At 50.8% G+C, this 16640-nt stretch overlaps 3 protein-coding genes across 3 annotated transcripts; 1 reads left to right on the top strand and 2 right to left on the bottom strand.

Annotated features, from left to right (window-relative positions):
* The first annotated feature begins 250 nt into the window (after nucleotides 1-250).
* On the top strand, nucleotides 251-3075 carry LOC149285630 (perforin-1-like). The gene is made up of 3 exons (XM_089495115.1): nucleotides 251-786; nucleotides 1240-1606; nucleotides 2356-3075. Exons 1-3 carry the CDS (start codon nucleotides 251-253, stop codon nucleotides 3073-3075), a joined length of 1623 nt encoding a protein of 540 aa, XP_089351241.1.
* Nucleotides 3076-3571: 496 nt separating this feature from the next.
* LOC149285629 (guanylate-binding protein 3-like) lies at nucleotides 3572-8685 on the bottom strand. Its single transcript, XM_089495114.1, has 11 exons — nucleotides 8493-8685; nucleotides 8290-8417; nucleotides 7989-8098; nucleotides 7383-7570; nucleotides 6783-7031; nucleotides 6245-6525; nucleotides 5949-6161; nucleotides 5542-5644; nucleotides 5141-5334; nucleotides 4704-4901; nucleotides 3572-3610 (listed from the first exon to the last, which is right to left on the bottom strand). The coding sequence occupies exons 1-11, from the start codon at nucleotides 8683-8685 to the stop codon at nucleotides 3572-3574; spliced, it is 1896 nt and encodes a 631-aa protein (XP_089351240.1).
* A 2759-nt stretch (nucleotides 8686-11444) lies between these two features.
* Nucleotides 11445-14987, bottom strand: LOC149285628 (vitamin K epoxide reductase complex subunit 1-like protein 1). The gene is made up of 3 exons (XM_089495036.1): nucleotides 14803-14987; nucleotides 13881-13990; nucleotides 11445-11665 (listed from the first exon to the last, which is right to left on the bottom strand). Exons 1-3 carry the CDS (start codon nucleotides 14970-14972, stop codon nucleotides 11445-11447), a joined length of 501 nt encoding a protein of 166 aa, XP_089351162.1. The 5' UTR covers nucleotides 14973-14987.
* Between the last annotated feature and the right edge of the window lie 1653 nt (nucleotides 14988-16640).

The raw sequence follows: 16640 nt of genomic DNA, 5'->3' as shown, positions 1-16640 counted from the left end.
ACAGATTATTTGGAGCCACTTCATCCTCAACCACTTCTCCACCTCGTAAAACCCCTTTCTCACCATTCTCATCGCTCATTCCTGAAGCTTTGGGGCCACCACCCAGACCCTGATGCCCCTCACCGGAGTTCCTGTGTTCTTTACTCCAAGCCATCTGCTCAATATCTTTGACCTTCTCCAAAAGCGTTCTGGTCATGTTTCAAGCTTTCCGACTTTCAAGCCAGCATCTTGCGCCAGTCCTTTGAGAAAAATGCTGCTCATCTTCCTCATCCTTGCCTTCGCCCCGTCTCCGAATACTGCCCTGCACCCTCCTCTGAGCTCCTCATGCCAGACTGAGAAAGAGGCCGAGTGCAGAAAGCTCCCGTTTGTACCCGGCCACAACCTTCTGGGCGAGGGACTGGATATCGTGACCATGAAGAAGACCAGAGCTTCCGTACTGGACCTTGAAGAATACATGAAGCATAAGACGTGCACCGTATGTAAGAATCCTCACCAAAAAATGGCTCGGCAAAAGTTGCCACAGTCTCTCGTGGACTGGAAGCCACAATATACCTGCTCGCGGAATATCATCAGCGAGGTCTCCCGCTCTACGGTTTCTCTGGCTGAGGAACTGGCCTCGTCCTTGAAGAACGAGTGGCAGGCAGGCTTGGAACTGGAGCACTTAAAAGCCAATGCCAAACTGGTTCTCGCAGGGTCTCAATCCCAGCTAAACCAGTTCACTCAGCAAAAGACCAGCTCTGATCGGTACAGCTTTGTCAAGCAGCGACTCCGCTGCACCTATTACAGGTAAGAAAGAGCAGAAGGCAGTCGTGTGGAGGGCCGCTTTCTACGAGCTCTCGGGTGAATTTAGAAGGAACGCCACAGGGCTTCTTTATACACAACGCCCCAATGTTGGCGCCTCGTGATAACAAGGAGAATCTTTAGCTTGCTTAAGGTGAATTTTGAGGGACAAAGCGGTCGACAGCCTGGGGACCAGCACCTCCATCTTTCACCGTCTGTATCTCTTATGGACCTGTTTCTCCCGTATTTACTAATCCCCATAATATTTTGGGTCACTTGAAGCTCAGGAAAGGTAAAGAAACGTGGTGTGAATAGAGAGGAGTTTTTGGTGCATGTTAAGGGTGCTCGAGCATTAACTTGGAATCTTTTAGGATTTGACTTGATCTCTTTGGTCCATATATGTGGATCATTCCAGAAATACAGAATATGTTTTCTAACGTGATTTCTTTACACTATCAGCTTCCGCCTCAGACACAAACCTCCCCTGAGTAAGCATTTTAAGGAGGCTCTGATGGCTCTGCCGAATTCCTATGACACAAACACCAAATCGGAGTATCAACAATTCATTAGAACCTATGGCACCCATTATATCAACCAGGCCGAAGTCGGGGGAGAGGTGGTAGACATCACCGCTGTCAAGACCTGCCGAATGGCCATCAGCGGGGTGTCGGTGGACGAGGTGAAGGATTGTCTTAACATGGAGTCTTCAGTAACTGTCACCGGGAAGGGGGCCGCCAACTCCATGTACAAGGCTTGCAAGGAGCTGAGTGAGAAAGCAACCCAAGGAGACAGTTTTCACCAAACCTTCAATGAGAGAACATGGCAGGTGAGCCACATCTATATAACCCAGCACACAGAGGCGCCAACGCGGACCTCCAGCACCCTCTGCTCTGCGCCACTCAGAAACAAAACCGTGTGCTGGATTTATAAATTCCAGAAATGGTCCAAACCTTTTAAACAACCATCGCCTGTTTACGTGGCATTTATTAGAATGTATTCTGGTGACAAGCTCATTATCTGGAGACCGGTTAACTACACATTTTAGCATCACCATCACTGGTCTGCTATCTTGGTCCACAGTAAGTCTTTGTCATACAGCCTTGTGGTTCAATAAAATGTCTCGGTCTCAGTGACTCAGAGAGACCCCCGGACTATTTGAGGTTTATGAGGAAAGGATGTAATTAGCATAAACATGACTTCATTAGCATTGCCAGAAAGAATCAGCTGAGTGTGGTGTTTTGGTTCTCGAGGCTCGCTCCTGTTCATATGGTGTGGCATACGGGAGGATCTCAATGCGGGGTGATGGAGTAATCTATGGGACATGGATGGGAGCAGAAGGAACGCATGGGAGCCCGGGCATTAAGCCTATACTGGGACCCAAGATATTTGATGGTGGCCCTAGCTGTCTGCACCGAGGGATAATGGGAAATGGGGGAATTTTGTAAAATTAAAAATTTAGTAAGAATAATAACACCGGGTTTCAGCACTTGATACATATAAAGTCTTATGTGACCCCGAGGCTGACTGGTGCCATTTATTAATAATAATAATAAAAATAAATGTTTTTCTTCCCAGGTATCTGGTGGCAAAGTCACCTTCGACCTACTTTCTTCAGATGGTAAAAACGAAGGAAGTGCTGCCATATTTGAGGCCTGGATGGAGAGTCTAAAGTCGCACCCAGATATCGTAGCCTACTCCGTGGAGTCAGTCCACAATCTGGTTCGCTTTAAAGGTCCCAAAAAAGAGAACCTGAGAAAGGCCATTAGTGAGTACATCATGGCCAATGCTCTAAGGATGAACTGTTCCTGCCCCGGGGCTACCTACCCCAGTCACGGGGCCAAGTGTTCTTGTTTTTGTCTGGAAAGTCAAAATACGAATTCCAACTGCTGCCCGACCAAGAAAGGACTGGCCAAGCTGGTGGTGACTGTGCAACAAGCCAAAGGTCTTTGGGGTGACTACACGAGTAAGACGGACACTTACGTGAAGATCGCTTTTGGTAGAGCAGAAGTTATCGCGCCAACCGTATGGAACAACGACAATCCCACCTGGAACCTCCGCTTTGACATGGGCACGGTGGAGATCAATGCCCTTAGCAACCTCAGGGTAGAAGTTTGGGATGAAGATAATAAATATGATGATGACCTCCTTGGGAAATGCAATAAACCCCTGACCAGTGGAGAAGCAGCTCATGTCTGCTATTTACAACATGGCCATCTCAATTACAAGGTGAGCGTGACATGCGCGCCTCACCTGTCCGGACCCCTCTGCCAGGACTATGCGGCTGCGACGGACTGAAATACCTAACAGGAGGTCTCAGGCGCAAGTACCCTGCTAATTAGCCATTAGGCCGGTACCTTCACAGCTTCTCGAGCCCATAAAGGGGTCACCAGCTCGCCATTCTGCCCTTATTTATAATTTATAGTGTGGGGTAAAGGGGGGTCCTACCCTTAGTAAGCGATGCGTTTATTTCTCTGCTTTGAGTAAAAGGACATATTTTATCACCTAAATATATATATCATTTTTTCTTGGGGCCCAAATATCCCTGTCACTTTACGAGGGGCCCACTTATGCCAATGGAAACTATAAAATTCTTCAAAATACCGATATCCTTCAATAAACTAAATGCACCGAAAAAATTATTTCTCTGGTGTCTGTTTTTCGCAAAATCTCCTCAAAGCTTGTCTTGTCGGCGATGTCGTTACCAGTTAATTAAGTCCCCGGGGGTCCGGAGCGCGTTTCCAATCCAGACGGAATCTGCGCGGTTGGGGAATTTCAGTAACGGGGTCGGGAGTTACAGGATCCGGAGAGCCGGAGCAGGACCTGGTGATGCCTGAAATCGCCCAAAACGGCCAAAATATGAGATACGGCGGGTAGCTTAACGGTAGGAGACCTGGAGCTGTGATGGGAGCCAGTTCCCTGTATCCACTCTTCTTCCAGCTGTTGTGTGAGTTACTGCGTTGGTCTCAAGTTGGTCCACATCTTGTCCCGATCACCCGGCGCTAGAATTTCACACGGCCTGTGCCAGTGTTCTAAACATGCTACACGCGTGTCAGTGAACACTGTGCTATGCACATAGGATGCAGAGGAGGTGGAAGAATGGGTGCTACACCTTCCCAAGCCCCCCCCCATCGCGTGTGTCTGGCCACATGTATGTGTTTATTGAATGCAGGGGATTTAAAGGGACCTCATGACATTATAAGCGTGTCAAGTAGTAATATCGGAATGTCAGTCTGTCCTACAATAAATACCCTTCCATGGGGTACAATAATGTGATGCTCTGTGCCCCAGGCCGATGACCATTCCACGTACCCCCAGATGTCCCCCAAATCTGGGCCTAGAAGAAACAGGGCCATCTACTTCTTGTTACCCGGCTGGAGATCAGGACTGGAGTCTTTTGCCCCATGATGATTTTGTGAGGATATGACTCGGAGACAGAAACTATTTAAGGGGCAATTGGCTGACTAGGGCATTAATGGCTCCATTGATTAACCCCCTTGATTCCTAGAAGGCTCTTTGACTCTTTCTGTCTCTTTCCAATCTCTTCTGTCTTCTATTCCCCATCTCCTCTCTCCCGTCTCTCTCCGGTTCCCTCTCTCCCTTCTTTCCCCCATCTATGTCCTCTCTCGCTTTTCTCTCCCTCTGTATTTTTGTCAGTCTTTTAGCATGAAGTAAAACAACCAAACCCCAAGGGCTTCCTTTTATTTATTGTAAGTTACAAATGTCAGTTTCCCCGGTTTGCTCGCTGGGGTCGGGTAAGACGATCAGCCGGTTGCTCATTCTGTGACTCACGCTTAGTACATGCGCAGGCTGGGATCCGTGTTCTCGGGGGTCTTAAGGGGACCGGCGCTGACGGATCATTTTCACTTTTCCTTGGAGGTTTCTTTCACGTTTGTTTTGCTCAGTTTTTCGGAATAACCACTCACCATTTGGGAGAGAAATTCTCCACCGACCTGCAGGGCCCCCGGGATAATTTCTGCGGCCACTCTCTTCAGGGTGTCCACGATGGGGGTGTACCAGGACGGGCCCTGCACTTTGCTCTTCTCTTCCAGCAGATCGTCGATCTGAGCTTGGTACATGTCGGCGTGTCTGGTCAGGCTCTGATTCATGTACTGATTCTGTTCCTGCGCGGGGAGAATCAATCAGTGCTGTTGGGTGGGATACGGGGAACTTTGGTGGGATGGGACGAGCTGCCAGTAGTCACCATATTCACTTCCCAGTCCCCCGTCCTACTCCTACACCTTAGCTCTTGTATTTACCCCTTAATATGGCTACAGTTACACTTCCCCAGGTCGTCATCGCCCCCGTGCCATCCCGGGTACCTGGTGGAGCTACAAGTAATGGGTCTAAGTGTTATGCTTACCCTGCTCTTCTCCGAGATGATGCGTTCCAGCTGCATCTTCCTCAGCATACTCTCCTTCTCCATCTTCTCCATCAGCTGTTGCATATTCTCATGTATTGTCCTAATTTCGGCCTCATTCTTCTGCTTCACCTGAGACTCCATCTCCTCCTTCACCTTCCTTTCCATGTTCTCGGCTTTCATCTTGGTTTTCTCAGCTGATGGACAAGAGGGGACAATGTCAATAAAATATCTACAGAGATGATGTCATCTTGTTATTGTTTTCTTATTGCAGAAACTGCTAATTCCCTTTATTTATGTATTATTTTGGTTTGAGAGGCTCTGGGTTCATACGAGGTCGACTGGAGGTTAATGGTTCGGGATGGGACATTCTATGAGGTTTGAGAAATGAACGGGTTGCTGACCTTCCAGCTCTTTCTCCTTCTCCGTCAAGGCGTTGTCACTTTGCAGGATTGTGACTCCGATCACTTCCTTGGATTTGAGGTATTCCTGAAGAACTTGTTTTTCCTGTAAAAAAAAATGTAAAATATAAATGTATTCTATGGAGCGCGGTAACTTTAAAATTCCACGCTTATTACCCGAGGACCCACCAAGTGCCTCTGACTACCAGCGGAAGACTACAACAGGCATCATGAGGGTTACTTATCCCAAGGAGGAGAAACGTTAGAAGAAGAGTCCATAACCTAAAACTAGTGGGACAGAGGCCTCCAGTTTGGGTGGTTTTTGTTTTTTTTTTACTGAAATCTTCTGATATTCCAACACTAATACCTCTTTGAACCCACATAACCCTCTCTCTGCCGAATCACTTCACCTGGACGCCTTTGTTTGGCTCTTTGTTGTACTCGTCTTCAATTCGTTTCATTTCATCGGCGAATCTCTGGTGGCCCCCGGGCACCGTGTACGTTCCTTGTTCCAAAGCTTTCTCGAAGTCTCCTGTGAGCTTCTTAATCAGAGCCTCGCAGCGGTTACGAGACTCGGCCTCGTTCGTCTTCAGAAATTCCTTTTTCTTCTCTTGTAGAATCTCCTGGTGGGAAAAACGCACAAAACATTTACAGAAAAAAATAACCTATATAACCACTCCTAGTTTGGATAATATCCGAAACTCACTGCGAGTTCTTTCTGAAACAGTTGGTCCTTGTCCTTGAAGGACTTCTTCATAAACATCTGCAGAGCTTCCTTCTCGCATTGCCCACTCAGCTCCATAAACTTCTCCATGGTCTCGGTTGGAAAGTCCACTCTCTCCTTTATCTTCTCCTCGTAGTGCTGCGCGGCTTCCTTCACGGCTGCCTTGTTTTCTATCTCGGACACGCTCATCACCGCGTTCTCCATGCACGCCATGTTTGAAGAATTTATGGTTTCCGTGTAGGTTTTCGCCAACGAACCCAGATCTAAAAATGAAACGATTTAGTCTCCATACCGATGGATAAACCACCCCCACCCCCACCCCTCCATGAACATTCGTCGTTTTATGAATTACATTTGGATACAACATTCCAATCCCATCCACAATGACCACTAAGAATGTTGGGACATAACACAATAAATGATTTGGGCACTAGAAAGGACGACCCCTACGCCCTCTACTATTTGTAAGAGGTGGAAAGAGGTTTGATATTGGCGGCTTCGTGCGACGTTCGACACTTACATTTTCCTGTGATTGGGTGGATTTCATCCAAATATTTCACTTCAGCCCAATTATATATATATCTACAGAACTCCTCAGACTGACGCACAAAGCGAGGGTTCAGCTGCTCGTCCGTCACGGTCTCCATGTTCTGGAGGACAGAGACCTCGGCCGAAGGGCGTTCAAAAGTAAAGCACTTCCGAGTTCTGAAATACATGCGCAGGCAATTCTTGGGCAGATTCATGGCTTGAATCTTAAGGGTCTTTTCAGCTTTTGTGAGAAGAAGAAAAAAAAACCAGATCTGATTAATAATATTTCATTTTATTGTTCAGCATTTGGGATTTTCTGTTGAAGGAACCTCTAGCGTATTTTGTGCGGGGCAGCTCCACGTCCCTCAACTGTTAATCACGTTAATTGTTTCATAATAGTTTAATTGAGCTAAATTTATTTCTAATTCTAGAAAGGTTATTGTCAGTGGAGCTTGTGGCCCCGTCGCATGGATCCCTGGCTGTAAGATGGATGGTCCTGGAGGCCACTTGGGTAAAACATGTCTGAGCTTCAACAGGTCCCCTTGGCTAATACAGTGGGGGCTCGTGACACGCGGGCCTGTATCTGACTTACGGTACTTCGGTTTTAGGGCGTTCTCCAGGTACTCGTCCTCGGTGATGGCTTTTCCTTCTAATTCCAGCTTCAAGCTAAAGTCCCTCACGGCCCAGATAAAGGTGGGAAAGTGTCTGGATAACTCGGCCTCCTCGTCGTCGTTCTCTTCGGACTTCACTTTGATTAATTCGGTAATTTGCTTAACAAATCTGGGGATGAAGACTAAGGAAACGAGACAGGGACTGCTGAGCTGAATGATTGGAAACCGATTCCACGTTTGGAAATTGGGGTTTTCTGGACCAACAGATGCGGTGGAACTTGGTTGACTTTTCTTTTTACAACGCACATTTTTTGTTTTTATAAGAATTCTAATGACTCACGGAAAATCCTTTCATTCTAGATCAAAAATTCCAATATATAAAGTGCTGAGGGATCTCCTGGGGCTCCAAGAAACTTGGCCACAGAAACCTAGAAAGTGCCGGCAGATAAGAGCCGTGAGTCCTATGGAGTCTTCCTACTATCTAGAGGCTTAGATTCTCTCACTGGATTAACCCCTTCTAGCTTTGTGGTTAATTACTTTTTTTTTTAAAGTTTTTATTACAAACTGCTCGATGGGTCAAAGGATACTGCAGCTTATCTATAGCGTCCTGGTTAATGGTCCCGAGGCTGTTATAGACCAAGGTGCTGCTGAGGAGTACGGCCAGGCTGAAGATCTGGATATCATTCTTTGAGTCGCCCTACAAGATAATATTTAAAAAAAACCATTCATCCTCTGCCTGTTACTAGCTAGGTCTAATGACCGGTGCAGGACTCTGAGGTGGTCTGTTCCAGACAGTTACTCACAAGAGCTTCAGAAGAATTAAAAATTCCACAAGGGGTTTTGGGGAGTCGAGGCAACAATCACTGTCCTAGAGGCCCCCCGACTCACCTTCTCCACATCTCCAAGACCTTCCGTGTCCAGCAGAACCAGCGTGTGGTCTTTTTTAATGGGGTGCGGGATGCACCACATCCAGATGCCTTTGGTCATAGACTGGACGGTGTTACCCAGATCAAACCCTGCGGACGGAAAATATCAAATTCACAGAGATCCCGGTAACTACCCCTAAAGAGAGCGACAGACGACCCTCTCACCATTCTGGACGCCCGCCAACTTGTTCATGAGATAGGACTTCCCCGTGCGGTACAAGCCGACGATTGCCACCACCACCACGGGCTGGGTGATGGCGGACAGGATCTTCAGGGCGTCGGGGTTCACGCGGAGCTTCTCCTCCGGACTGTTTTCAATCAGACACAAAGGAGCCTTCATTCTGATGCTGGAGTCCATTCTTATCTCGGCTGCAAATAAATAGCTCCAGGATCAGAGTCCACTTGTTCCTCCCCAGCTGGTATTAAAGCATCGGGGGTATTATTCGCCCAAACCTTTCCAAGACACGTACCATTAATTTGCCTTATCGCTATTTCTGCCGGGAACACTTAATTGTCATGTGACACAAAGGGAGGCACTGACTGTTGCCACGGAAACGGAAAATGATTATGTGATTATTTTACATGGTGTGACTTTCAGAGGAAAGAACCAAACGACTGACCTTCTGAGATTTATCAATTAATGCTTTACCTACATAGAACGGAGGGGAGGGCTGGCACCTTCTGGCCCCGGGGGCCACAAGTACAGCCAGGCGGCCCCATCGTTCTGCCCTGCTACATATATTTACACAATCACACTAACACATGCTTACACGTCCATGCTAACACACGCATACTCACACTAACACATGCTTACACGTCCATGCTAACACACGCATACTCACACTAACACATGCTTACACGTCCATGCTAACACACGCATACTCACACTAACACATGCTTACACGTTCATGCTAACACACGCATACTCACACTAACACACTTATGCACACATAAATGCTAACACACACATACTGACCACTACCACTTCTGCTGGGAGGCTGTTCCTCTTATCTACCACCCTCTCAGTAATGTATGTATTTATGACTCCGTCCCAGCCTCTCTCACCTCTCCCCTCCCCCATTTCTCTTCCCCCTCACTGTCTCTTTTCTCTCTCCCAAGCCAAACATATCGAGATCCCTTTCCTGATCATTTTTATCCAGTGAACCGTTCCCTCACTGTATTTCCCTTTACCACCCCTGCTGGAACTCTGATCCACTTATCTATCACCCTCTCAGTAAAGTAACATTTCCTTAAATTCTGTCTAAGCCTCTAGTTTTTTTTTTTTGGGGGGGGTGACAAGAAGGAGGGACATAAAAATACAGAAAACACGGCAGCGACTCTGCCCGGGGGGGGGGGGGACAAAGAAAAAGAGAAACCGAATATTGAAAGTGCAGAGAAGACGTGAAGGGTTAAAGCGGAGATTTCCTGAAGTTCTCACCCGTGTCGTAAAGTCCCGTCACCCGTTAGCGTGCTCCGCTCTGTAGCCCCGCTCCGTAGCCCCTGTTAAAGAAATTAAACAATTCCAGCATTTCGCTTACATACTATAAAACTTTTTGCTGAACAATAAGATAATTTTTGCAAAGTACAGAGAGAACTGCGCCCAAACTACAAGAACACAAGATAAGAAGACCTACTACACCCAGACTACTGGTCCATGAGATAAAAGAAGACTTGCGTCACTATGTGTGATGGGTGTTGACGTCATTTAGACTATAATAAGTCCCTCATTATCTTGATGAGGAGCGCGCTCACGGGTTACACTAAGTGCATGTCTATTTGTATATCACTCCGCTGTAAGCCCTTTTAATAAACTAATTCTCACTCAATTTGGACCAACTGTTTCACGTTGATTCTTCCACAACACCCCGCTCCGTAGCCCCGCTCCGTAGCCCCGCTCCGTAGCCCCGCGGTAACCGTGAATGTTAGGACAGACCCGGCCCAGCCTCTAAAAACGATTACTGAAGCAACTCAAAAAGAAACTAAAAGTAAAAGAATCCGCAGCCGGCCGGCGGGGGCCAAGCGCTCGCTTTTTAACCCATTAGTGGAGCCGCACCGTCCCGTTTCTCAGCGTTTATAGAAACCGAGGCGCCGCGGTGTCAATAAAATGAACTTCAGCGGCTGGATTCTCACCGATTCTTATAACTGAAACCCACAACCTGCTGGCCGATCGGCCCCCGTCTGTAACGACTCAAACCTTAATCAGTGGTTGGTCCCGTCTTAGATTCAGGAGCTGTATGTCTATCCCATGCATGTTTAATACCCTCACTGCATTACCCTCTACCACCTCTACTGGCAGGCTGTTCCACTTATCTACCCCCCTCTCAGTAAAGTAAATCTTCCTTCCGTTCCATCTCTGCCTCCGATCCTCTCGTGTTAGACTCCGGTCTCTTGTTGTAACTTTTCTCCTGTCCTTTGTTAAACCCCTTTATGTATTTAAATATCTCTCTCCCACCCTTCATTTTTCTTCTCTCTCCCCCTTTTTCTTCTCCTCCCCGTCTCGTTTCCCTCCCACCACCCGGACGTATTGAGACCCCTCCTTCTCTCCTGATTGTTTTTATTCCGTGAACCGTTCCCCGCTCTGGGGAAGGGGATGGGATCTCCAGCACTGTACCCACTACTCTAGGTGAGGTTCCACCAAAGATCTGTAAAGGGGCACAAATGCCCCTCGCTGTACATCGTGCACGGGGGCCGGAAGGCTTTTATGTGAATGGGGGGGGATCTTTGCTGTTGGAATCAGAAGTAAAACACAGAGACGCTCGCCGAGACTTCGTGGAAAAGGCGATTTTAATAAACTTATCAAAAGAGACATTTTCAGAAAAACATCATAAAAATGGAATAACCCAGAAAGCAGCATCAACCAAAAGCAGAGAGAGGCCCCCGGGGGCCGGCTGGGTACCGAGACGTACTCTGCATCTCCCGTCCCGTAAAGAGACCGCGGCAGATCATTAAATAATTCTAAAAGCCGCTCGTTTCCTTCGAAATGACCCCAAAAGTAAAAAAATATTTAAAATAAAAGAAGATTCCCGGATTTCCCGTTTCTGCTGAGAGCCAATGAGGCGCCGCGGGACGCCATTATTAACCAATCCGTGCCGAGAGAACAGGGCCCCCGCCCGACGCCTAATTCCTCTTGCGCTTGCTTTTGGGCCTCGGTCCGAGGCCGGCGAGGCGCTTGCCGTTGAGCAGGAGGAGAGCGGCGTTCAGGACATACGTGGTGACGCAGATCACGCAGAAATCCTCCAACACGTAGAACAGGATGTAGGCGAGATAGAGGGAGCCGGCGATGGACACCAACGAGGTCACCAGCAGCGTGACGGCCGCGGCCACCGACGCCGAGAATCCTAACGGAAAGAGAGAGATTAGAGAGCTGCGCGCATCACCGGCGGCCACATCTCCCAGCATGCACTCCGGCCGATGCCAGGAAACAGGAAGGGCTTCCGCTGGTGCCCAAAGTACCCCCCGCTCAGCGCTCTATGGGGGTCGGGAGTCTCCCAGCTGCGCACGGAAGCTCTCACCCGACCCACGCGCAGTCAGCCCACGGACACTCTGAGACGCTCTCACCCGATACACGCGCTGTCCACGTACGGACACTCTATGGGACGCTCTCACCCGATCCAAGTGCAGTCAGCGCACGGACACTCTATGGGACGCTCTCACCCGATACACGCGCAGTCATCCCACGGACACTCTATGGGACGCTCTCACCCGATCCACGCTCAGCCAGCCCACGGACACTCTATGGGACGCTCTCACCCGATACACGCGCAGTCATCCCACGGACACTCTATGGGACGCTCTCACTCGATCCACGCTCAGCCAGCCCACGGACACTCTATGAGACGCTCTCACCCGATACACGAGCAGTCAGCGCACAGACACTCTATGGGACGCTCTCACCCGATACACGCGCAGTCAGCCCACGGACACTCTATGGGACGCTCTCACCCGATACACGCGCAGTCAGCCCACGGACACTCTATGGGACGCTCTCACCCGATCCAAGTGCAGTCAGCGCACGGACACTATGGGATGCTCTCACCCGATCCATGCGCAGTCATCCCACAGACACTCTATGGGACGCTCTCACCCGATCCACGCGCAGTCATCCCACGGACACTCTATGGGACGCTCTCACCCGATCCACGCGCAGTCATCCCACAGACACTCTATGGGACGCTCTCACCCGATCCACGCGCAGTCATCCCACGGACACTCTATGGGACGCTCTCACCCGATCCACGCGCAGTCAGCCCACGGACACTCTATGGAACGCTCTCACCCGATACACGCGCAGTCATCCCACGGACACTCTATGGGACGCTCTCACCCGATACACGCGCAGTCAGCCCACGGACACTCTATGGAACGCTCTCACCCGATACACGCGCAGTCATCCCACGGACACTCTATGGAACGCTCTCACCCGATACATGCACAGCCAGCCCACGGACACTCTATGGGACGCTCTCACCCGACCCACGCGCAGCCAGCCCACGGACACTCTATGGGACGCTCTCACCCGATACACGCGCAGTCAGCGCACAGACACTCTATGGGACGCTCTCACCCGACCCACGCGCAGTCAGCCCACGGACACTCTATGGGACGCTCTCACCCGATACACGCGCAGTCAGCGCACAGACACTCTATGGGACGCTCTCACCCAATCCACGCTCAGCCAGCCTACGGACACTCTATGGGACGCTCTCACCCGATCCACGCGCAGTCAGCCCACGGACACTCTATGGAACGCTCTCACCCGATACACGCGCAGTCATCCCACGGACACTCTATGGAACGCTCTCACCCGATACATGCACAGCCAGCCCACGGACACTCTATGGGACGCTCTCACCCGACCCACGCGCAGCCAGCCCACGGACACTCTATGGGACGCTCTCACCCGATACACGCGCAGTCAGCGCACAGACACTCTATGGGACGCTCTCACCCGACCCACGCGCAGTCAGCCCACGGACACTCTATGAGACGCTCTCACCCGATCCACGCGCAGTCAGCCCACGGACACTCTATGGGACGCTCTTACCCGATACACGCGCAGTCATCCCACGGACACTCTATGGGACGCTCTCACCCGATACATGCACAGCCAGCCCACGGACACTCTATGGGACGCTCTCACCCGACCCACGCGCAGCCAGCCCACGGACACTCTATGGGACGCTCTCACCCGATACACGCGCAGTCAGCGCACAGACACTCTATGGGACGCTCTCACCCGACCCACGCGCAGTCAGCCCACGGACACTCTATGGGACGCTCTCACCCGATACACGCGCAGTCAGCGCAGACACTCTATGGGACGCTCTCACCTGATACACGCGCAGTCATCCCACGGACACTCTATGGGACGCTCTCACCCGATCCAAGTGCAGTCAGCGCACGGACACTATGGGACGCTCTCACCCGATCCACGCGCAGTCATCCCACGGACACTCTATGGGACGCTCTCACCCGATCCACGCGCAGTCAGCCCACGGACACTCTATAAGCCCCGGGGCTTTTAATGTCTTATTGGGGCCCCTGGCTTCTTACCCAACACGATCTGCAGGACATAAAACAGGATCCCAAACACGCTGTTTGGCTGATTCATCAAACTCTGGGGTCCCAGGAGCTTCTCCACCAATCCAAAGCCGCGGCCCCACCTGAAACAAAGCAGAGGCGTCCAATCGATGCAGGGAAGGGGGGGGGCAAAGTGCGGTGGGAAACCCTCCAGAGCAAACAATATTAACTGAAGCCAGCAGATGCCCCGGGGGGCGCACAGCACCCTCAGCTTCTGCCCCCCCTCAAGAGAGACAGGAGGTTCCCGGCAGCTGAATGACATTAACTGAACAGCAATATCTGGCGTTACCCCGGGGGCCACAACCAGTTTCTAACACCCCCCCCCATGCACAGCCCCTATCCCAACAACTAGCCAATCAGACTCTGCCAACTCTCCAATCTATGACCCCCCCCATGAATGACCCCAGTAACCAAGCAACCACTGACCAGCAACTCACTGCAAACACAGGGAACGCACCGGCAGTTATTGTGGGGGGTTATTCAGGGGTATTGGGGGGCAACAGGGGGCCTCCCCAGGATGTAACGGGGCAACCCCACACACCATGCTGTGCTTGGCAGAGGAGACCCACAGAATGTGGTTTGGGTGCAGCGCAGGGTCCCAGAACCCACCGGCAGATCGGCCCCCAGCAGCCCTCATCTAGCCTCTAAAGAACCTTTATTGGCCGTTGGTCTCGTCTTAGATTCAGGAGCCATGTTTAATACCCACACTGTATTACCCTCTACCACTTCTGCTGGGAGGCTGTTCAATTTATCTACCACCCTCTCAGTAAAGTAAAACTTCCTTCCATCCCATCTCTGACCCTCTAGTGTTAGATTCCGTCTCCTTAGAATTAAAGATTTCTCGTTAACCCGTTCGTTGCCAGCACCCCCTTTAACCCGTGCTCAGCCGGCTCACCTGGATGTGAAGACCTTGGAGCAGCTGATGGAGGGGTTGATGTCGCACAGCGCCGTGTAGCCGGCGTCCCTCTCCTTAGAGGTCTCCACATGGTAAGCGTACACCGACAGAACGATGCCCACCGTGCACAGCAGCAACCGAGCGGCGACCCCCCAGCCCGGACCGGCCATCAGCAGCACACACGTCGGCACTCACCGGAGACTGCTGTCCGTCACTGTCCTGCCGCCGGCCTATTGGCTGACGGGGCGGGGCCTACGCGCGGAGGCTGCTGGGAACTGTAGTTTTATTCGGATCTGATGCTGAGGCTGGCCACGTGGCCAGTAATAAAGCCTCAAAGCACACCCTGCGTGGGGCAAAACTCATTAACAGTGGTGAGGGTATCAGGAAGAGTGGGGTATCTGCGGTAGGCAGTGGGGTAATTACCCTGCTGTCCTGATCGCCTGTAACTACACCACGCTAATCCGGCGCCCCATACATTGTGTGCTGAGGACGTCCCAGTCCCCCCATAGGGCGTTCCCACAATGAACATGGCTCCCCCGGTATCAGGTTATATATTAGCATGGAACACGTTAACATGGCCCCCACTATCAGGTGATATATTAGCATGTAACACGTGAACACGGCCCCCGGTATCAGGTGTTATATTGGCGTGTAACACTGAACACGGCCCCCGGTATCAGGTGTTATATTGGCGTGTAACACTGAACACGGCCCCCAGTATCAGGTGTTATATTGGCGTGTAACACGTGAACACGGCCCCCCGTATCAGGCTTCTTATTAGTATGTAACATGTGGTCCCCGCTATCAAGATTCACATTAGTATGTAACACGTTAATGTGGCCCCCCGTATCAAGATTCATATCAGTGTGTAACATGTGAACGCAGCCCCCGGTATCAGGATTCATATTAGTGTGTAACATGTGAACGCAGCCCCCGGTATCAGGATTCATATTAGTGTGTAACATGTGAACGCAGCCCCCGGTATCAGGATTCATATTAGTGTGTAACATGTGAACGCGGCCCCCGGTATCAGGATTCATATTAGTGTGTAACATGTGAACGCGGCCCCCGGTATTAGGATTCATATTAGTGTGTAACATGTGAACGCGGCCCCCGGTATCAGGATTCATATTAGTGTGTAACATGTGAACGCGGCCCCCGGTATTAGGATTCATATTAGTGTGTAACATGTGAACGCGGCCCCCGGTATCAGCTTTTTGGTGGGGCTGGTGGCGGGGGAGGCACGTGGCTCCGGTCAGATCAGGCAGGAATCCTAAAGTTTTGTCCATTTTTTGGTGGTTTTAAAGATTTCTGTGTATTGTTGCAGCTCTCGTGGTTTTGGCCGCGGACGGACGGACGGACGGACAGCCACACGACCCATCCACGCCGCCGCCCCCCCCCCCCCCCCGGTTACCGCCACAGGTTACAGTCACTCGGCACACCGTAAATAAATACGATGTTATTTATTGGAATAAAAAATTGCACCGTTTGGCCCCCAGTGCTGCCCCCTGCAGGCAGAACACGCAATAGAAATGCAGAGAGAACTGGCCTGTTCAAAGAGTGCATAGGATGCAACGCCAGAGCCGGGAGCGGCAGAACACGCCAAGAGCCCGTCCGGGAGCGGCAGAACACGCCAAGAGCCCGTTCGGGAGCGGCAGCCGTTCAGAGCACGGATGGCACAGTACAGACGCAGAGCTGGAAGCCGCTGTATCTGCAGAGCATGCAAGTCCTTGTTAGCGGATACGGAATATTTTACACGCAGTCACGGGACGGCCCTGGCCACATTAACCTGAAGGCTGGGAGCCCACCTAACCACGTCTACGGGATGCACAGCTGAC

The sequence above is a fragment of the Sceloporus occidentalis genome, unplaced genomic scaffold, assembly GCF_023333645.1.
Source record: "Sceloporus occidentalis isolate IW3139 unplaced genomic scaffold, rSceOcc1.0.p SCAF_76, whole genome shotgun sequence".
Classification (NCBI taxonomy): Eukaryota; Metazoa; Chordata; class Lepidosauria; order Squamata; family Phrynosomatidae; genus Sceloporus; species Sceloporus occidentalis.
The sequence above is the reverse complement of the archived record's forward strand: the minus strand, read 5'-3'. Positions and strand labels throughout refer to the sequence as shown.

Bases quoted from the DNA above. Each gene is read 5' to 3' on its own strand.
- LOC149285630 (XM_089495115.1), top strand. From the start codon at position 251: ATGCTGCTCATCTTCCTCATCCTTGCCTTCGCCCCGTCTCCGAATACT. The intron at 787-1,239 runs GTAAGAAAGAGC...TTACACTATCAG, and splicing joins CTCCGCTGCACCTATTACAG to CTTCCGCCTCAGACACAAAC. The intron at 1,607-2,355 runs GTGAGCCACATC...TTTTCTTCCCAG, and splicing joins TCAATGAGAGAACATGGCAG to GTATCTGGTGGCAAAGTCAC.
- LOC149285629 (XM_089495114.1), bottom strand. From the start codon at position 8,685: ATGGACTCCAGCATCAGAATGAAGGCTCCTTTGTGTCTGATTGAAAAC. The intron at 8,418-8,492 runs GTGAGAGGGTCG...TTCCGTCCGCAG, and splicing joins GTTGGCGGGCGTCCAGAATG to GGTTTGATCTGGGTAACACC. The intron at 8,099-8,289 runs GTGAGTCGGGGG...ATTATCTTGTAG, and splicing joins GTCTTGGAGATGTGGAGAAG to GGCGACTCAAAGAATGATAT.
- LOC149285628 (XM_089495036.1), bottom strand. From the start codon at position 14,972: ATGGCCGGTCCGGGCTGGGGGGTCGCCGCTCGGTTGCTGCTGTGCACG. The intron at 13,991-14,802 runs GTGAGCCGGCTG...GCTTTGTTTCAG, and splicing joins TCCAAGGTCTTCACATCCAG to GTGGGGCCGCGGCTTTGGAT. The intron at 11,666-13,880 runs GTAAGAAGCCAG...TCTTTCCGTTAG, and splicing joins TGTCCTGCAGATCGTGTTGG to GATTCTCGGCGTCGGTGGCC.